Source organism: Dryas octopetala, chromosome 6 (genome assembly GCF_963921425.1).
Source record: "Dryas octopetala chromosome 6, drDryOcto1.1, whole genome shotgun sequence".
NCBI lineage: Eukaryota > Viridiplantae > Streptophyta > Magnoliopsida > Rosales > Rosaceae > Dryas > Dryas octopetala.
The window spans coordinates 6251692-6271565 of NC_141371.1; the positions used below are offsets into that span (position 1 = coordinate 6251692).

Here is a 19874-nt window from a genome sequence, read left to right on the forward strand (position 1 = left end):
AACACACTCAAATGGTTGATTGAACCACTCCAATATTTACTACAAGGAAAACATCTTTTACTAAGAAGAGTTCGCAAGAATGATAAAAGATCCCAATAAAATGCACAGCTACAAAGTCCCTCAAGAACAAGTATTAGTCCTCTGAATATAATTTTAATCCGACCATGTCATACAAAGCAAGCCAATAATAAATCAACAAGAAGAAGGTCATAAAACATGCTCCTTTATATTGCTCCAAAGTAAAATGACAAAGGGTCATATACAACACTTGAAAAGAGGTAAGGTGTCGTCTAAGCCCCACAAACAGAGCTACATATTAGTTTGTCGCCTTAATACAACTACCAAAGCAGCCACTCAACAGATAGGTTCTATAAAATAACAATAACATATCATATGATATGATATACCAGAAACCACAGACACTTGTTCAAAACGAATAAGAAACAATGGCAAAACTTGGAAATTGATGCCACCATTAGCCAAGTCGCCATTTCACAATGTATAAACATTTCACTCCCAAGTAAACAAAGGCTCAAGGGAAGAACTCCCCCCCCCAAATAGCATACAGTTCATATTCAGCTGGCACGGCTTCGGATGACCTCAATAGCAATCTCACTTGGATCAGTTGCTTGCAACTCAATTTGAATTCCATCAAGCTCCCTCTTAAATCTGTCTTTCGAGCTTGCATAGATCATCTTGTTTCTCACCCTTGATGTATCAGGAGACCTTCATCAAGACAGTAATTGAATTTATATAAGCCATCATTAGATAACAGAGCACTACACATAACTAAAAGGATTAAGAAAAACGCATTACCAAGCAATGAAGAATATCCGGCTTTTCTGGACATTTTCCGGAGTGAGAAAATCAAAATCATACACAGCATAACGGCATTCATCATCAGGAAGGCTTGCAGCAAAATCCTCATAGCTTTGAGTTGGCTCACCAACCTTCTCCACCATGACTTGCTTTTGCTTCTCCTCAATCTTGAAAACTATGGAGCGGTAGGTCCTCTTAGCCTTGAGCTCCAGAAACTTTAATTTGCACTCATCGTCCACAGCCATACCAGATGCTGCGTTGGCCTGTAAATTGCATGAAATTAACCAAGATCAAACAGCAACACTGTAATTTAATTGAAAATATATAAATTTAAGAGGCGCATCAAAGTAAAAAATGAATTTTAAAAATTCAAAATTAAGGAACAATCTCTACACAAAGAGAGAAAAACAAATAGTCCATAGGCAGTCTCAACCAACGCATGATTTTTTATTTTGAAACGTAGACTCAATCGAAATGCATCATACAAATTGTATGATGCATACAATTTGTTCTTTATTTTTGGTCCTAATCTTATGAAATTGACTCTCACAGGAAATGCATACACATCAATAGACCAAAAATAACAGATCCACTAAAATTTAAAAAATTTATAATTGTAGCTATTCTACCATCAATATCACATCATATATACCAAGTAATCATCACTTTAGTTTATCTTAAGAACAAAGTTTTGACAATTAAATCTAGCACAAAGCCACTGCTATGGAGAGTAGATCCACAACATTTCCAATCAGCACGTGTCTGATATAAATTTGGCTCCCAAATTATATATACAAAATAAACAAACAGATGCGGATAACCAGTATAAACTACAATAAATCGCGATCGAACGTTCAACATCAAAACAAAATCGAAACAGATCTGAAAGCTAGAGATGCAGAGACAGACAGTAAATAAACTATAATTTCCAACCAACAAGGTTTGAATTATCAGATCGACCACAGATCAAACACGGAAATCATAAAATCGAATAAATCAAAAAGATCGTCCCTTTAGCTGCTAAGAAATCGCAATCAGAAAATTCAGGGAGCTCAGTTTCATTTTCTCTAAATTTTCTCAGCAGCCAAACAAAAAAAAAGGGACAAAACTCTAGCTGAGCAAAACACGGAAAAAAGAGAACATAAAGCTCACCATTTCTGCTTCTTCTGGTGGGTTTGTGTTGGCGACGAAGTAGGAGGAGAAGATATAGGGAAAGGTGTCTCTCCTCCGATGACGACTGGCGATGTCTCTCGCAGAAGAAATGTTGAAGACTTTTATATTCGGTGGCTCTGTGGGTGCCAGAGGATTAGCAACGTGGAGCCGATCCTATGCGAGAGGAGCGTGTGATATTCGTTAGACCAATGGCTTGCTGCCACGACTTGAAAGGGTAATTGGGTAAATTGCGTGTGCGAATGCGGAATGGCTTGCTTGAGTCGGCTTCGCTAGACTCGGCTTATGAGATATGGATAAAAATTCCTTTTCTTTTTGGTCAATAAAATTACTTTTTTCTTCTCAAAATTGTTAGCCACGTTCCCTTCTTTATTTTTATTTTTTAGTATATATTTTCTTTCATTAAAAAGAGAGGGAAGTCTTAATCTATTGTATTCTTAATCATGTTATTTACCATAAGAGCTTCATATATTCCCCTTTATTTACCATATAAAATACTTTAAAAATGATTTTAGTAGTGAAAAAAAATAAGTTCAAAATATAATGACGAAAAATTTACAACTATGTATATATCAATAAAATACCGACGTGTTTTTTACCACTATATCAATGAGTTCATCTTTTTTTATCCTAGAGTATATATTTGTAGGTCATATGATCTATTCACATGCTATGTGAACGTCTCCATTATAGTTATTCTTAAAGTCATGATAGTTTTATGTTTGGCCACAAAATGTTTTTATTTTAAATATACTTTTGTGTTGTTGATTGTGATTTGATTGAATATACTATTAATTTGTACAAGGTTGTTTCAAAAGTCAAAACTTGGTCATATATAATAAACTTGCTATCTTGGATTCTAATTTTTCTTGTGAATGGGTTAAAGCTTAAAAAAATCATATTATGATTGTGTATTTGAAGTTTATCAATAGTTTTTAAATGTTTTAGTAAACTAATAGATTAAAAAAATCTATAGTCATGGCCAACAAAAAAATCTATAGTCAATCTAACTTTTTTCCATAGTTTGATGACTTTTTGACTTGTGGAAAATTATCAAGATAACTTTAAAATAAATAAATACTAAGTAATTTTTAAACTTTATTTTTTATCCTGCACTTGTTGGGTAGCCTGGTTAGAAGAACTGTGGAATTGCTCACTTTACACTCAAGTTGGATCTCTCTCTTCCCAAATAAGAAAAAATTATATTTTATCCATTCAAATAAAGAAAATCATTTAAAGTTTAAATTCATAAGAAATTTACATAGGTCATAGGTGAATTAATTTATGGCAACAAAATCCTTATTAAATTTTGTATTCTATTATTGGATATTTGCCACTTTTATAATGAACATATGCATAATATACATGATATTATGTAGAAAAATATTATACATAGTAAGAAATATTTCTTGATTATTTACGATTTCTTTCAATTTAAAAAAAATCTAAAATCTAAGAGAGAGACAAGAATTAAACTCTTATTTTTTGGAAAAATACTCTACTACTATAATTGCAAAACTTGATTGCTTATGAAGTTATAATGTTTTGTGTTTTTTTTTTTGGCAAATAAAAAAGAAAAAAGCCATAAATAAACTTGGGGACCCGAGGGTTGGCTTAGTTGAGCTGATAAGCAGAGAAGCTAGTAATAGATCTTTTGGTCGTTGACATATTTGGATTAAATAGTGCTACATTCGGATATTTTTCCCGAGTCCCTTGTCTAATTAATAATTACTAAAGAAAAAGGGGTAATAACTAAATTACACCCGGGCGGGGCCCACCGAGATTCCTTTTCTGCGTCGATGCAACGCTACCACCTTTTTCAGATATAATTTGAATTATTAATTGGCTACTGCCTTTATCAAAAAAAAACAGGGGGGAAAAAGAAAAAGAAAAAATGACTAGCACATTCATCCACATGATCGACTCGTTTTGAAGGTCCTCCTCCTAAGGTGCGCAAGTGTTTTCAATAATTGAATTAATGATGCTTTGTGGTGGGTATCAAGTTTGGATCTTTAGATTTCTATTGATTTTTTCTTTAATGTAAAATCTTAAATTTTATTAAATTTTGTTTAATTGCATTTACAAGTACTCGTAATAAAAATATGGCTTCTACTATTTTTATTATCATTAATACTAAGGATTTCTAGCACTATTCTTTTACAATTCATGATGCAAATAGAAAATCATTTGTAGTTTATGTGAATATGGGTTGGAAATACAATTTCAGTTATTGAATGTTGTGAAGAAAATTAGACAATTCTCAAATTGTTGTTGTTGGTCAACAAATTAATGATTCTAAAATTGGAGTAAAAGCTTTCATTATTCCATGTTTCACAAGGTTAATCTTGATTTTTTGGAGTTGAATATTATTTGACGGGCTACAATTTATATTCACTTTTTGTTTTTGAATTTTATGGAGCAGATAATCGAATTTGTGTGTAAAGGAGCAATTTTTCGGCTTTTCCAACTATGCTACTTCATTAACTACCATATTCACTTATTTTAATTTAATTATTTGATGATCTACCATTTATGGTGGGCTTTTGAAAATGGACCACACAATCCATAATTGGGTCAATGCTTATCCAATTTAGGTCAAATAAGAGTACATGAATGTATACTCAACATTAGGAACAATAAGATGATGGCACATCCATTTAATTTCAGTCAATGGTGAATTATAACCTTCTTTTATTTTGGTACATACATTATAACCTTATTTTTCAGTCACATATAATATTTTGAGAGGATCGATTATAGGCAAGTAAGTTTGTCCCTAACCCCTATGCAATTAAGCTTTGTCCTAATGGTGCAAAGTTCTTCCCATCACAAGCAAATGAGTTCCCTCAACGCTTACTATAATCATAGTTTCATATTGTTTTTTATATTACCAATCAATTTTTTATAAATGCAAAAATTATCACTTGCAATTTTTCATTTTATGATTAAAAGTATTTATCTATATGACTATATATCATATTAAGGATGGCAACAGGGTAGGGCGGAGTCGGGTTTGCCAATACCATCCCTACCCTGTTGGATAATCAAGGTCCATGTTGCATGTAGGTCCCCCATGCAGGTTTTCCTATACCATCCCCACCATGTTAGGTAATTGTGTTGTGTTTACATGTTATTTTTACGTGTTTGTATTGGTATTGGTCAAAAAGTTTAGCATGAGTTCAATATGCTAGGGGTAAAATTGGAAATGTTTAAAAAATCCTAGATGATGGGTGCCGGGTAGAGATAGAGCCCACCATCATTTTATCGAACTTGTGTGAATTCCAACCGGAGGACCCAAACTAGATTAGCAAGCCCATGTGCTACCATATAAGTGATGCTGCAGTTCCAACTCAAACAAACCAGTCCTTCACATTCAGTAATCAAAATCCAAAAAAGGCATCCAGATTCCAAGACACCCTGCACTTACTAATAAGATCACCAGAGCAGAGTCAACCTCCACCAACATAGAATCAATACCATGTTCCCAAATCCCAAGCCATTTTTACTCTCAACCCACAATGCCCATAACTCAGCTGTTAAGACTTCACCAACTCTCAGATTACTGCACCAAACCCTTTTGAATCCAAGACACCCATTAATGATTTAATTCATAATTGGACATATTACTGCCAAATGAGAGCCTCTTCCCGTTGGATCCAAAGAACCCCTTCTCAGAAACTAAAACATGTACAAATTAAGCAGGGCTGAGCAAAATAAATACACACAATACTAAGAACCAATAACTACCTATATATTAAAATCCAAAGGCTTTTTTCTCATTAATAGTTCTTCTTAATCCTCAACTTGATGAAAATGCTCAATTCTTGAGATATTAATCACAACAACAACACAACACACACAACAACACCAACTAGCAAACACGCAAAACAAAAACACATAATAAGCTAATAAACATTAAACAAACAGAGAATTGGATTAGTTGGCCACGTCCTTGGTTGTTTTCTTATCCCCATTTGCCAAAATCTCCGAACCAGTAGGAGTAGTAGTAGTCTCTGCTGCTTCTGGGGTCGGCAGGAGAGGGGCACCAATCTGCAGCGGTGGCTGAGGTGCTGCAGCACCTGCAGCAGCAGCAACCTTGTCAGCAACCACAACATCCTCCTGGACAGGGGCTAAAAGAAAGTCCGGGGACAAAAATGTGCTCTGGGATGGCTTTCTTCTGTGGCAATTTGCCCTCTGAGACATTTTGGGTTTGTTTGGGAACTGGGATTATGGAAAGAGATAAGAAGAAGCAGGAAATAGTACTGCCCAGTATGGGAAGTGTGTATGCAAGGAGGAGATCAGTGGTGGGTTTATGTGGGTTGTATACTGTAAAACTAGTGTTGGTGTGTCTAAGCACAAAGGTTTGACTCGTTTTATACTGCAATGGTTAAAAGCTGTTAGGTTGGGATTACTCTACTCTAATATCTAATCCCCCGGGATATAAATGCTATAGAAAAAGGGTAGCGTATCTAACTCTGCATTGCCATAATTATCCCCCACAATTATAGTTGGTGGAAGGGCAAGATTCTGAAATGCGAGGGTCATATACGTCTTTTTCATGTGTATGCTCTTCACACACCGTTCAATAATATGATTGTGAGAGACGATATATACACGTACTGATGTGTGAGTGGATGGTTTTGTGAAGTCCATGAATTTGAATTTCACATTAATGTAAAAGTTGTTGTTATGTTAGGATTTTTTTTTTTTTAGCATTTCTATGGGTTTTTGAAAACCAGGCAATGGTTGATATTGGTTTTTATTATCTATGATATAGTTTTTCAAAAACCAAATCGCCCGGTAATGAAGTCATGTATTTCATAGATCTAAGACAATATTTTTAATATGTTTTTTTAACTTTATTAGTATAATTGTGAGAGAAAATGTATATACGCATTTAGGTGCGAGTGGATGGCTTGTAAAATTCATCAATTTGAATTTCTCATTAATGCCAAAGTTGGCATTTCTTTACAAAAGTTGTTGCTATGTAAGGATTATCTTTTGAGCATTCGAAGAGGATTTGAAAACCATTGCAATTGTTGATATTGGTTTTTATTATATAGGATACGATTTTGTAAATCTGAATTGCTGGTCATGAAGTCATGGATTTTCTATATCTGACAATATCTCTAACCTTTTCTTTAAGTTTTTCAATCATAGATTGCACCAAAATTGTGAGTGGATTTATTTTTTTGGGAGTAAAAGAATTTAAAAAATGACAGAAGATTATACTCATAACCTAATTGATTTAAAATACGTGCTAATTGAAATATATAGTATGAGAATTCGTGTTATGTCGTATTTGTGTTGTGTGAAAAATAGCTCAACCCAAACATGATCCTTAAACTAATAAGTGAAAAAAAATATCAACACAAACACAACACAAAAAAATAATAGATAAACAAGACATGATGTGTTCACCCGTTAAGAGCTTACTCATATTTTTATATTGAATCTCGGTTGACTCGTTTCAACCAACTATGCCCATTTCACTCGTTACAATAAAATAAATAAACTATAATTTTTCAACAAAAAAATAAATCAATAAATCAACCAATTAATAATGGCAAAAAGAAAAAAAAAAACACAAACTACTAAATTATAAAAATATCATAAATATTAACGGATCGAAATGGGTATCGCGGGTTGACATAGAAACAACTCATTAGCTAAACGGATGACTAACGAATCTACATGATTTCAACACAACACCATAAGTCTCAACTCGAACATTAATTTATTTTTTACAAAATCGTGTTGTGTACAATCTTACTAGATCTAAATTTGAATTTGAAAACTCTCCGCTAAACCAATAAAACTAGTTGGTCTATATTTTTGTAGTTTGCCATTCGGAAAAAAAAATAATATCAAACTCTATAATAAGTTGCATTTGCTTTCAATTTATTTACACCAACAACAACAAAAATCCACTAAAGAGGTGAAAATTGGTGGCCATGTAATTTCGAGCAAAGACATGGTTGTTTGTGTTTGGACATCAAACATGTATGTAATGGTGTATGTCTTAACCTTTGATTAAATAAAGTACTTGCTTAGAATTTAGAAATACATGTGATTTGATGAAGAATATTAATGAGATTAGAGAGTCGTGGGTTCGTGCAAAGTACTTGGACCCTTCGTCCTTTTGTTTCAGATCCACATGCATCTACTGGATAGACATGAAGATGCTACCTCTGGTTTATTTTTTTCCGATTTTAAGACCAACGAGTTCGCTGCACCTATCGCTGCTTCAGTATACTTTTTACACTAAACGAATCCTCTCAATTATGCAAGCCCTTAAAACTTTATAATTATGTCCACATTCAAGGTCACTAAAATGTTATTTTCTTAATCTATGATTATAAATTGTTGAATGCATTTAACTTTTAACTATGTGTGATATGAATACACAATTTAGTGACAATATTGTATTATTGTCAAAATGTCTAATAAGTAACATATCTAAAAATTTATCTTTGTAAGGGCGTGATCAAAACAATTTATGGCTCTTTACTCATGAACTGTCTCATTGGGCATTCTATCAAACATTTTTTGCAACACCCTTTTGAAAAAAAATATAAGAAAATTATAAACAATACGCCAAGTTTAATAGGAACAAAAATAACTTTACAAGTCAATTAACCCCTCAATAATGAATGTAGATCCGTCACTAATATGATAACGACATAACGCGATATTCTCACACATGTTATCAATGCACATATATGTCAACCCATAAGGCCATAAGGGTTGAATGTGAAAATATTTGGTGTCATGTTTATTGTTTTTCTTCTTTTGTTTGGCTACAAGGAAAAAGAAAAAAAGCTTTAATAGAAATACAAGCAGTAGTATTCCCCTCGTGATTTCAGACTACTAGCGACAAAATTGAGCTTGATTGTGTCTGAACACAGCCTTAAAGCCGAATAGACTGAACAAGGCCAAGAAAAAACGAAGTAAGGCAAGTGCCTAAACGAAATCATTTATGTGAAAAATTATTAGGTATAACCGATATACCATTATATGGTATAATTAATTCACATGTAAGAGTATTGTTAGACAATATGTTTATATTTATAAGGTATAATATTAATAACATTTACTTATATTATAACATATAGATTAATTATACCACATGATAATATATTGATTATACAAAATAATTTTTCTTTTTTTCATAAACTATGCCACTAATTAAACTAATGGAACTCATGTGCTAATTAGATGAGAAAATATCCTATGATCTCACTAAAATGTCGTGGCTATGTAGAAATTAGCATATGTGTATCCTTGATTATACAAGTTATGGTCTAAGCAGCTTTTTAATTAAAGAAAGTAAGCATTTTAATGTCAGATATTTTTTAATAGAGTTAAGAGAAATACCATTAGATCGCGTGTTTTACAACCAAATCAACCTAATCATTTTAAAGTTTAAACATCTAATTAAGGATTAAACGGTCACATCAATTCAAAAATCCATTTTTATTTATTTACATTAGGAGCCTAAGACCTACAAGCTAAGATGTGGACACACGTACCTCTACAATTTTTCTAACATGAATGAATTCTCGATACTTTATTGACCAAAAAAGAAGAATTCTCCATACTTTGTTGACCTAAAAAGAAGAATTCTCCGTACTTGGCTAAACCTTCCCTCACTCTTAACACTGAAGAACATTTGGATGACACTACACAAGCATATTCTAACTCCGATAGTCCTTTTTATGTTATCTATCTCCATATGTGATATCATCATAACTGATAGTTCATTCTTAATCACCAATTACATCGTTAATTGCAAATTGCAACTCAATTATTGAAATATTTTCCATCAATAATTACTATACAAGGATTTGATAAATATGACTAATTACTTTTCAGATATCAAAATTACCTATGGGCCCCCAGCTATCTTATAAGGAAAGAGGCCCACTTGGGGATGACTTTGGGCAACTGAAGTCAGGCATCAGTCCAGAGCCAACATATTAAGGCGGTCATAAACCTGGCCTACAAACAATTTATGATTTTATAATTGTTATTTCTTATTATTCCTCTTGGACAGTTATGTTTTCTTTTGCTTTTTTCGGCCAGACAGTAACGTTGTTAAGTTTATAATTGTTAAGTTTGAGAGCTACTGTTTGCACATTCTATATATATATATATATATATATTTTTTGCACACTCCACTTAAAAAATAATAATAATAATAAAAAAATCCAAACATACCCTCCCTCTCTTGCCCACTCTCTCATTCCCTCACCCAACACACCCCCCATTCAATTCAGACAACAAAAAAAAAAACACACAAATCCAGCAGCCCCTCCCCTTCCCTCACCAGTCACCCCGACCATCTTCCTCCCTAGCCCAATCTATCTCATTCTCTCTCCTAAACCCACCCTCTCTCCCGAACCCACCCTCTCCCTTACTCTTCTTCCTTGACGCCGCCGGAAACAATGAACTCACCGGAAAAGATGGTGGCTGGTTCAGTAGTAAAAAAATTTCCAGGTGGTGGCTGGTTCGGCAATGGCCCGCCGAACCAGCCATTATCTGCATTTTTTTTAAAGGTAAAGAGAGAGAGATAGAGATGGGGAAAGGGAGAGGGTGCTTGCAGTCGGAGGGGCAAGGAGGGGGTGGGCTGGGGTTATTGTTGGAGCAGGACAGAGACAAAAAATAAGGGAGGGGGTGGTTGGTGAGGGAGGAAGGTATTGGGGTGAGGGAGAATGAGGGGCTGGGAAGGGGTGAGGGAGAGGGTTGTTGCCGCCGGAGCTAGACATAAACAAAGGGAGGGAGGGAGGTGGTCGGTGAAGGAGAAAGAAGGGATGGGAAGAAGTGGGCCGAGGTTGTTGTCACCGGAGCTGGATAGAAACAGAGGGAGGGAAGGAGGATAAGAGGTGCTCGATGAAGGTGAAGGAGAAAGAGGAGATGGGAAGGGGTGGGCCGGGGTTGTTGTCGTCGGAGCTGGACAAAAACAGAGGGAGGGAGGGAGGGAGGGAGGTGGTCGGTGAAGGAGAAGGATGAGCTGTGTGTGTCAATGTGTGGTTTTTTTTTATTTTTTATTTTATGGGGTGTGTTGGGTGATGACTACTGATGATGTGTGTTGTGTTAAATTTGTTAAATGAATAAAATAAGGGCATTAGGGTAATTAGATGGATGTGTTAAGAGAGTTTTTAAATTTTAGAAGAAGATAGAAAGTGTGTAAGAAAAAAAAAAAAGAAAAAGGATGTGCAAAAAACAAAAAAAAAGTATGCAACAGCTCTCTTTAAGTTTGTTATATAATTTGTCAGATGCAACCACCTGGACAATCGTACGGTCTACATACACTTGGACACCTCAAACACAGTTACTTTCGCGCACTCTGCGGAAAATACAAAATTCTAAAAAGAAAAAAAAAAAAAAAAAAGCGGAGCCAAATACCAAAACTACACCACCATTACACGTGTTATCGAAGTGACGGTTCACCCCAAAATGTCTTGAGGGGAGGTTGACGTTTGCAACGCAGTCACGCCACGTGGTGAAACCTGATTGGCCAAAAAAGTGGGTCCATCAGCTTTATCCACCCACCCGCCTTCTCGTTCCTTCCAAAAGATCCTCATTCGTCACCATTTTGGTTTTTTTAAATTTTAGTTTTGTTTTAAAAAACAGATAAATATATTTCTGTCTCATGGACTCTATCTCTCCCTCAAAAGTTGAATCTCGAGCGCGAGCCAAGCTTTTCATTTCGCTATTTTGCCGCTCTGCACGTTACGTTACCCTCTGAAACAGAATTGAAAAACCCTAACCCTTTTCTCACATCCCGCGCTAATTTCTCTCTCTCTATTCGATTTCACTCTAGGAGCAACAACTGTAATTAATTATCTCTGAAACAATTAGATCCCTATCTTTCCAAATTCGATTCGGAGACGCCTGGATCTCTGAGACCTTTCTGTTTGTTTCTTCGGATTTGGAGGCCTTGTTCGATTTGAATTTTACAGATTTGGATTAGTAAGACGAGGTATGCCTTTTGAATTGCTTATGTTTGAATCTGTCACTGAATTCTATCACTCGTACACTCTGTTACTCGTTATTTGATGATTTTAATGATTTTTTCTTTTCGATTTGCATGGTTTTGATTCTAATTCTTGATTTTAGGATGGGACTGATATCTAGTTCTGGGGGAGACTAAGATTCGGAATCAAATTTATTCCAAGCTCATTTTTCTTTGAGACAAATTCAACTTGACCACCAGCATATTAGGCTTCGATTTTCGCTTTGGTTTTGCTGATTGAATGCTGTCTCACAGTCTTGCTTTTCCTAAACTTAGCGAATTTGAATTGCCAGTGGAGTTTTACTTGGATGGGAGAAGAGGCAGTGTGTTTGGATGGATTAACTGATGGGGGAGTGGAAAACAACTGCCCAAGAATCGAATTGAAGCGAGACCATCAGTGTCTCGAAGATGATACCGAGCCAGAGTCATCTCCAAACAAGAAGCAAGTCAAAGAGCTTTCCAATGATGATATACGCTCGGAAGTTTCGAACCCAGTTGTCTCTCCGAAAGAGAATGGCTCCAGTTTCCAGGATATCACTAGCCAACCGGCTGAACTGGCAAATAGCAGACAAGTGGAGTGTGGTGAAGTCATGTCCCCATGTTCGGGGAATTCGAGCTCTGAGGAGACATTGGGGAATTCGAGCTCAGAGGAGACATTGAGCGATGGGCAGCGTAATGAGATTGATAATACTCAAATTGATATCAATACCAGTGGTGATGTATTGACCTCTCGTGTTGTAGTTGAAATTCCTAAGCTTGCTAGTTCATCTGGGATTCGAAAAATTACCTTTAAGTTCAGCAAAAGAAAGGAGGACTATGACAATCAGCCATTGGCTTCAGTGAGTCAGACTGTAACTAATGGATTTGGTAGTGGTTTGCCATATGGAGGTTCTTATGAGGAGTCTGGAAGGGATTTTCAAGCCATAGCTGGCACAAGTAGGGAGTTTTCGGAAAGTTCACATTGGAGGCAGTACACTGAATCTAGCAACTTTCATTCATGTGCTCCTAATACGGAATTGGAAATGTCTAACAAGGTGGTTCCGAGCTGCTACCCTACAAATGTTAAAAAACTATTATCTACTGGTATTCTTGATGGAGCTCGAGTGAAGTATGTTTCCACCACATCAGAGGTAATTTATAGTTTTTTACTCTCTCTTTTCGATATATGCTTGCAGTCCAAACATTTATTTGTTATAGAGGTTCTAATAGAATGCTGAATTTTGGCAGATACAACTACATGGAATTATAAGTGGTGGTGGTTATTTGTGCGCCTGTTCATCATGCAATTTCACAAGGGTAAATTTACTCACTGTTTAGATTGTTTTAGAGTTTAAATGCAATAGTTCTTATAGCTGAGTGATTCCATGATATGAACAGGTACTCAGTGCATATGAGTTTGAGCAGCATGCTGGTGTCAAGACTCGCCATCCTAATAATCACATATACTTGGAGAATGGGAGGCCAGTTTATAGTATCATACAAGAATTGAAGAGTGCTCCACTCAGCACGCTGGATGAAGTGATAAAGACCATTGCTGGTTCTTCTGTCAATGAAGAGTCCTTCCGGGCTTGGAAAGGTGATAATTACTATTGATTTGTTTGTAATAATGTGTTATTTATTCTTGAGTAGCGAAACGTTGGGCGTGAATTGTGTTCCTTAAATATAGAAATAGATTATTTTGAACTAATATTAAGACCCTGATGTTCCTTTACTTTTTTGTTTAAATCTGCAGCAACTCTTCATCATAGTGATAGAATGGGTGAAGTGGATAAAAGACATTGCATGAAGCTTCCTAAATTGTCTCATTCACTACCCAGGTATAAACTTAACACATGATGTTCATTCAGGTTTCAGAAAACATGCAGTCTTATGCATGAGAAAACTGAAACTGTATCTGTTGTGCAGAACAAGCTCCCACACTCCTTACTCAGTGATGTATCAGAAGAAAACTGCTGAAGGTGGCAATAAGAGAAGGTTTTCCTTATCCCTTTTCCCCTTTTCCCCTTTTCCTATTGTACTTTATTAAGTTTCTCTTTATAACATGATGTTCGAATAATTGGGAGTTTTGCTTGATTGCGAAATTTGTGGTTTTGATAGGGATAATGATCTTCACCGGTTACTATTTATGCCAAACGGGCTTCCAGATGGGGCTAAATTGGCATACTATGTCAAAGGGCAGGTATTTATTTTTGGTATATTTTTCATGTTGATGCTGGATCCAGGTGTATATTGTGCCATTTTCAATCTTTAAATGATCTAATGATGTGATATTGCCAGAGAATACTTGGTGGCTATAAGCACGGAAATGGTATAGTCTGTAATTGCTGCAACAGAGAGGTAATATACTGAGCTGCACATACCACATCAGATTTGAGTTCTGAATTTTACGCTAGTCCTTCCCTCCCCCCCCCCCCCCCCTCTCTCTCTCTCTCATCAATTCTGTGTTCTTTATGTGTGAACAGATAAGCCCTTCACAGTTTGAAGCCCATGCTGGAATGGCTGCTAGGCGTCAACCGTGAGTAGCTTCTGAAGAACTTTTGTGGTTGTTTTAGCTGTTTAATGTTTCATGTAGAGATAATTTATGTCCTTTTGCAGCTACCGTCACATCTATATTTCCAATGGATTGACGCTGCATGATATAGCCATGTCATTGGCCAATGGGCAAAACCTCACCACTGGTGTCAGTGATGGAAATGATGACATGTGCGCAGTATGTGGACATGAAACAGGCGATATGATTCTTTGTGATGGATGCCCTCGTGCTTTTCATGCAGGTTGATGTTTGTTTCTGATTGATTATAATGTTTGATACTTGGTTTTAGTTTGTAGATTTATACATTTCCTTTATGTTTTGGCCATTCAAGCATGCACATCAACTTTTGAGATTTCATTCTGATATCTTTTTGTTACAAATAAACTGTATGATATTGCAAAAGGCCCTTTTCTCCATGTCTTGTATACTTTCTTGATCAATGCCTTCTTGTCCTTGTTTTAATATTGCAACTGAGCTGAATATTTTAATGGTTAGAATGAATGGTTTTTGTTCACATGTGTGCATTACCCAAACTTTTGCTGGACATAGTTGATTTGTTACAAAGCTTTTTTGTTTTTTGAAATTTAAAAAGGAAGTCAAGTTAGCTTATTATTATTTTTTTATATAAAGAATTTAATATGTTAATGTTTTGGTTGGACCGCGAAGTCATCTTTGCATATTGTAACTTGCTGGTGTTAAGATCCTTATGTGTCAAATTAGTAGATGTGTAGGTTAGTCTTAATGCTAGTTTGGAGTATTGTTTTCTTTCACTGAGGTCTAAGTTGTTCATGTTGCAGCTTGCTTGGATTTACGGTGGACTCCTGAAGGTGATTGGCATTGTCCAAATTGTAGAGATAAATTTGAACCTGGTAGAAAAAATGCCACCGAAGAACCTTCAAGTATTGCAAGGCCAATTGTAATACGGTTGACACGGGTTTTTAAAGCACCTGAATTTGAAATTGGTGGTTGTGTTGTATGCAGGTTGGTTGCTCTAATTTTTATGTTTCATTCATTTTTTGGGCATTTTAAGTGGCGTGAAAGTGAAGAGCCTTTTCGGGGGAAAGAAACAAGTTTTTGATACACCTTGCAAAAGATGTACACCCTCAGATGAGATCTTGGTATAAGGGCATGTGAATCTTATAGCATAAAGATTCACTAACTTGATCGAGTTTTGTTAAGCTGACCCTATCATCCTCGAAATAATGCTATGGCTAGAAACACTTTTTTGGGAAATGGGTTCCCTGGTCTGTTACCAAAAACTGAATATAGATTCTAGGCATTCCTTTGCAATTTTTTTATACCATTCTTCTCAAGGATTTGAGACTTGATTTCTTCACTTGTTGTACCCCATTTTTCTTATCATTATTAGGTAGTTTTTTTTTTTTTGGTTAAAATTATTATGGGTAACTGCTAACAGTTTATGTTATGTTATGTTTTGTTTGTTAGGAGCCATGACTTCAGTGCTGCTTTATTTGATGAGCGAACAGTTATAATCTGTGACCAAGTATGACTTGCTTTTTCATTCTCCTGATCACATACAGATGAAATTTTGTCAAAATTAGCATTGTTTTATTCTTACTCTTGATTCTTGTTTAGTGTGAGAAGGAGTTTCATGTTGGTTGCTTACGGGACAGTGGATTATGTGACTTAAAAGTAAGTTCTGAATCTTGTAATGGTTAATATTTTTATGGTTGCTGGGTTTTTATTTATTTTTCTTGTGTCATACTGCAGGAACTCCCCAAGGATAAGTGGTTTTGTTGTGATGACTGTAATAGGATTCATGAGGCTTTACAGAATTTAGTATTTAATGGAGCAGAGCAGGTTCCAGCTTCGTTGTTAGATACAATAATCAGGAAGCATGGAGATAGAGGTTTATTTATTGGTGGAGTGACAGATGATGTTCAATGGCGAATTTTCAGTGGAAAAAGTCGCTATCCAGAACACCTTCCCTTTCTTTCAAGGGCTGCTGCAATTTTTCGAGTAAGTATATGATTCCATGTTGGATTTTACCCTCATTCTTTCACTTTGTCCGAACTCTAAACACACACTTATTTGATGTCTTTTTATGACGCATGGAATTTGGACTTGTTTTATTATTTCCCAATTATGTGTTGAAATGCCCAAAGAGAGACCACCTATGTACAGAACTGGTAGTTGCTGTTTCAGAGCATTGAAACTTTTCCTATACATTCATATTAAGGGAGTCTCTTCTCTCATTATCAGATTCTGTTCTTAGATTAGACTTTCTATCTAAGTTTTATGTAATTTGTAAATGCTTGTTAGTTTTCATTTCTAAATAGTTGTTATGTTGTCACCTTACTTACCTAATTATATGTTGTGTTCAATTGGCAGGAGTGCTTTGACCCTATTGTTGCAACATCTGGTCGTGATTTGATTCCTGTTATGGTATATGGGTAGGTAATCTTTTTAGTTATTTGTTCATCATAAGTTCATTGTGTTTGTTCGTCCAATACAAATTTTCTGTGTCCAACATTAGGTAAGCAATTTTTTTTCCCGACATTTTTCAGGAGAAATATTTCAGGCCAAGAGTTTGGAGGAATGTATTGTGTAGTTTTAACAGTGAGGTATGTAGGTCTTCTGGTAATAGTGTTGCTTCTATTTGCATATTGATACTGTATGACGAGGTAACAAAACTGTCAAATAATCATATAATTTTTTTTTTCTTCTAAATTTCTAATTCATGGACAGGTCTGTTGTTGTATCTGCTGGTCTCCTAAGGATTTTTGGTCGGGACGTTGCTGAGCTTCCTCTGGTGGCTACAAGTAGAGAACATCAAGGAAAAGTAAGCATGAACACTGGATCTGAAATCTTCTCGTGTAGCTGATACAATACATAGTTTTTTTTTTTTCCTTTGAGAACAACAGGATTGTTCGGTTGAACCTCATATTTTTGTTCTTTCTTAGGGTTATTTCCAAGCATTATTTTCATGTATAGAGAGGTTACTCTTATCCCTGAAAGTGGAAAACCTGGTTCTTCCTGCGGCTGAGGAAGCTGAGTCAATCTGGACAAAGAAATTAGGCTTTAGAAAGATGAGGGACGAGCAAGTAAGTGAATTGCATTACATATTTGCATGGAATATTTAGAATCTTTAGTTGGTCTTCTATTTATTTATCTATTTCCTCTGTCTTTTCTGGTCAGATGTTAGCTATGGTTCTTTTGTCTTGATTTAGTAGTCCAAAATTGTTTTGATGATTTCAATAAAATGTTTGCTTCTTAAAAATAAAAATAGTCCAAAATTATGTTATGGGTTGAACTACAATAATTACTTTTAGGTAGAATACAATTACAGAAACAATAAATTTTCAGACTCGCTATTAAAATGTGGCTGTTGTGTTCAATCTTGATGTTAGCAGCTAGTGAATGTTGAACACTTGCTAATAGTTGGAAATTTATTTAATTTGCCAGTTATCAAAGTATTTGAGGGAGGTCCAGCTAACAATTTTCCGGGGGACGTCAATGCTAGAAAAGGTGGTGAAGGTGATGGATTGACAACTTGTCAATTTGGCTGAAAAGTTCCAATCAGAGAAGTTAGATTTAGAAATATATTTTTTCAAGTTGTATTTTTTTTTTTTTGTTAGTTAGTGATTCATCTCTCCTGTAATGTGGCTGCTATGCTTTTTTTTTTTTTTTTTTTTTTTTGTGATAGTGATTTGCGGCATTTGCCTCTCATATAAGCATCTGATAGAGGATTTGTCTGTCAATGGAGAAACTGGAATTAGAGTAGGCGAAGAGGGGGAAGAAGAGTGTATGTAAAAAGAAAAAGAAAAATAGTGCATGCTGACCTTTTATCATGCATGCATGCAACATTTGTTTTTCTGTTTTTTTTTTCATGAGAATATTCCTTTTTAAGTATTTTGCTATAAATTGAAAAAAGCAGTGTCTTGACTCTTGACTGTCTTCCACGCAGAGCCAGATACGCTAAGAAAACCCAAATCTTCTTTCTGTAATTCTCATTGGATTTTTTGCCCCCATTTAAAGTTTTTCCATGATTTTCTGATTGTTTGGGTTTTGGAAATGTAATATAGGTGGATTGCAATTGCAATAGTGGCTTGAACAGTGAATAACATGCCTTGCTTTTTTGTTTTTTTTAATAATTTTTTTATCGATCAGTTTTCAGAATATGAAGCTGAAGTTGAAGTTGACATTTGATTGTAAGAAATAAAAATAATCTAAGATAAGTTCATAACACCCAGTTTGATATTATTGTGAAGTAAAACAATTATAAGAAAAAAGTTATTTGAAGTAAATCCCCCACTTATTTATTTTAAACATAAAAACAACTTATTTGACTTCAATTTAGAAATAAGCAGCTTTTAATTTTTTTTCATCGAACTCTTTTATTTTGGTTATACCCCAATTCCAAACTCGGCCTAATTTGAAATAAACGAAGGGAACACAAGCCTGTGCTGAGGCAGACTCAACTTATTGATGGCATGACAAGTGTATGAGTATGACTTCAAGATGTGCTTAGTTTTTGGGCTGGGTCTAATTCTTAGTTATTCGATAAAGATGACACGATTTATATAATAGGCTTGCATGGGGGCACAAGTGCACTACACATCCATTTTGACATGAGAAATATAAGAGAAATAAAAAGGAAAAAATTTACAAACAGGACACATACTTTGATGACTGTATCATTTCAGAACATTAATTTTGATTTGTGTTAATGAATGACACGTACTTTTATTTTGTGTCAATTAAGGACCATGTTTTATCTCAACTTTAGCTCGATATTGGACCCATCAAAACTCTACCAAATTTAGCAAACTTATACTTGGTTTAAAGCTATGCATCTCCTCTTTACAACCATATAAAGATCACTTAAATCGAACATCTACAACTCCAGATAATTGGCCCAAAAGTAGAGTACCCGAAACTGTCCAATCGGACCTCTGGAAAAAAATTTGGAAAATCAAACAATTTCGGGTACCCTACTTTAGGGCCGATTATCTGAAGTTGTAGAGATCCGATTTGGGTAATCTTTATATGGTTGTAAAGAGGAGATGCATATCTTTAAACCCAGTATAATTTTTCTGAATTTGGTGGAGTTTTGATGGGTCCAATGTCGGGCCAAAGTTGAGATAAAAACTGAAAAAAATATGGTCCTTAATTAACACAAAATGAAAGTATGTGTCCTTCATTAACACAAAACAAAATTAATGTCCTAAAATGAAACAATTATCAAAGTATGTGTTCTGTTTGTAAAGCTTTTCCATGAAAAATTTGAGAGATAAGAGATGATTGAGTAGAGGGTACAAAGAAATAAGGTAGAATTGTGTAGTTCAATTCAACCCAATGGGCTATGTCTTG

The 19874-nt window shown here is 35.1% G+C and overlaps 2 protein-coding genes across 3 annotated transcripts; one reads left to right on the forward strand and one right to left on the reverse strand.

Annotated features, from left to right (window-relative positions):
• Window positions 1-205: 205 nt before the first annotated feature.
• Window positions 206-2115, reverse strand: LOC147281685 (actin-depolymerizing factor 2-like). The gene is made up of 3 exons (XM_086246209.1): window positions 1972-2115; window positions 817-1082; window positions 206-726 (listed from the first exon to the last, which is right to left on the reverse strand). The coding sequence occupies exons 1-3, from the start codon at window positions 1972-1974 to the stop codon at window positions 576-578; spliced, it is 420 nt and encodes a 139-aa protein (XP_086102335.1). The 5' UTR covers window positions 1975-2115; the 3' UTR covers window positions 206-575.
• Window positions 2116-11669: 9554 nt separating this feature from the next.
• On the forward strand, window positions 11670-18449 carry LOC147281686 (Acyl-CoA N-acyltransferase with RING/FYVE/PHD-type zinc finger domain-containing protein). Of its 2 annotated transcripts, none has more exons than XM_086248678.1 (19): window positions 11670-11974; window positions 12112-13137; window positions 13235-13303; window positions 13385-13583; window positions 13740-13824; window positions 13913-13981; window positions 14105-14186; window positions 14285-14344; window positions 14470-14522; window positions 14603-14781; window positions 15338-15521; window positions 15987-16044; window positions 16137-16193; window positions 16272-16520; window positions 16893-16954; window positions 17069-17125; window positions 17250-17343; window positions 17465-17605; window positions 17967-18449. In XM_086248678.1, the coding sequence occupies exons 2-19, from the start codon at window positions 12316-12318 to the stop codon at window positions 18048-18050; spliced, it is 2604 nt and encodes an 867-aa protein (XP_086104804.1). In that variant the 5' UTR covers window positions 11670-11974; window positions 12112-12315; the 3' UTR covers window positions 18051-18449. The 2 variants fall into 2 exon arrangements, with proteins under 2 accessions (XP_086104804.1, XP_086104805.1); XM_086248679.1 differs by having other exon boundaries at window positions 13241-13303.
• Window positions 18450-19874: the final 1425 nt, after the last annotated feature.

Excerpts from the sequence above, each read along its gene's own strand:
- LOC147281685 (XM_086246209.1), bottom strand. Across the intron at positions 727-816 it reads CGGATATTCTTCATTGCTTG|GTCTCCTGATACATCAAGGG; the intron begins GTAATGCGTTTT and ends GTCTTGATGAAG.
- LOC147281686 (XM_086248678.1), top strand. The coding sequence starts at position 12,316 with ATGGGAGAAGAGGCAGTGTGTTTGGATGGATTAACTGATGGGGGAGTG. Across the intron at positions 16,955-17,068 it reads ATTCCTGTTATGGTATATGG|GAGAAATATTTCAGGCCAAG; the intron begins GTAGGTAATCTT and ends GACATTTTTCAG. Across the intron at positions 17,126-17,249 it reads TGTGTAGTTTTAACAGTGAG|GTCTGTTGTTGTATCTGCTG; the intron begins GTATGTAGGTCT and ends ATTCATGGACAG.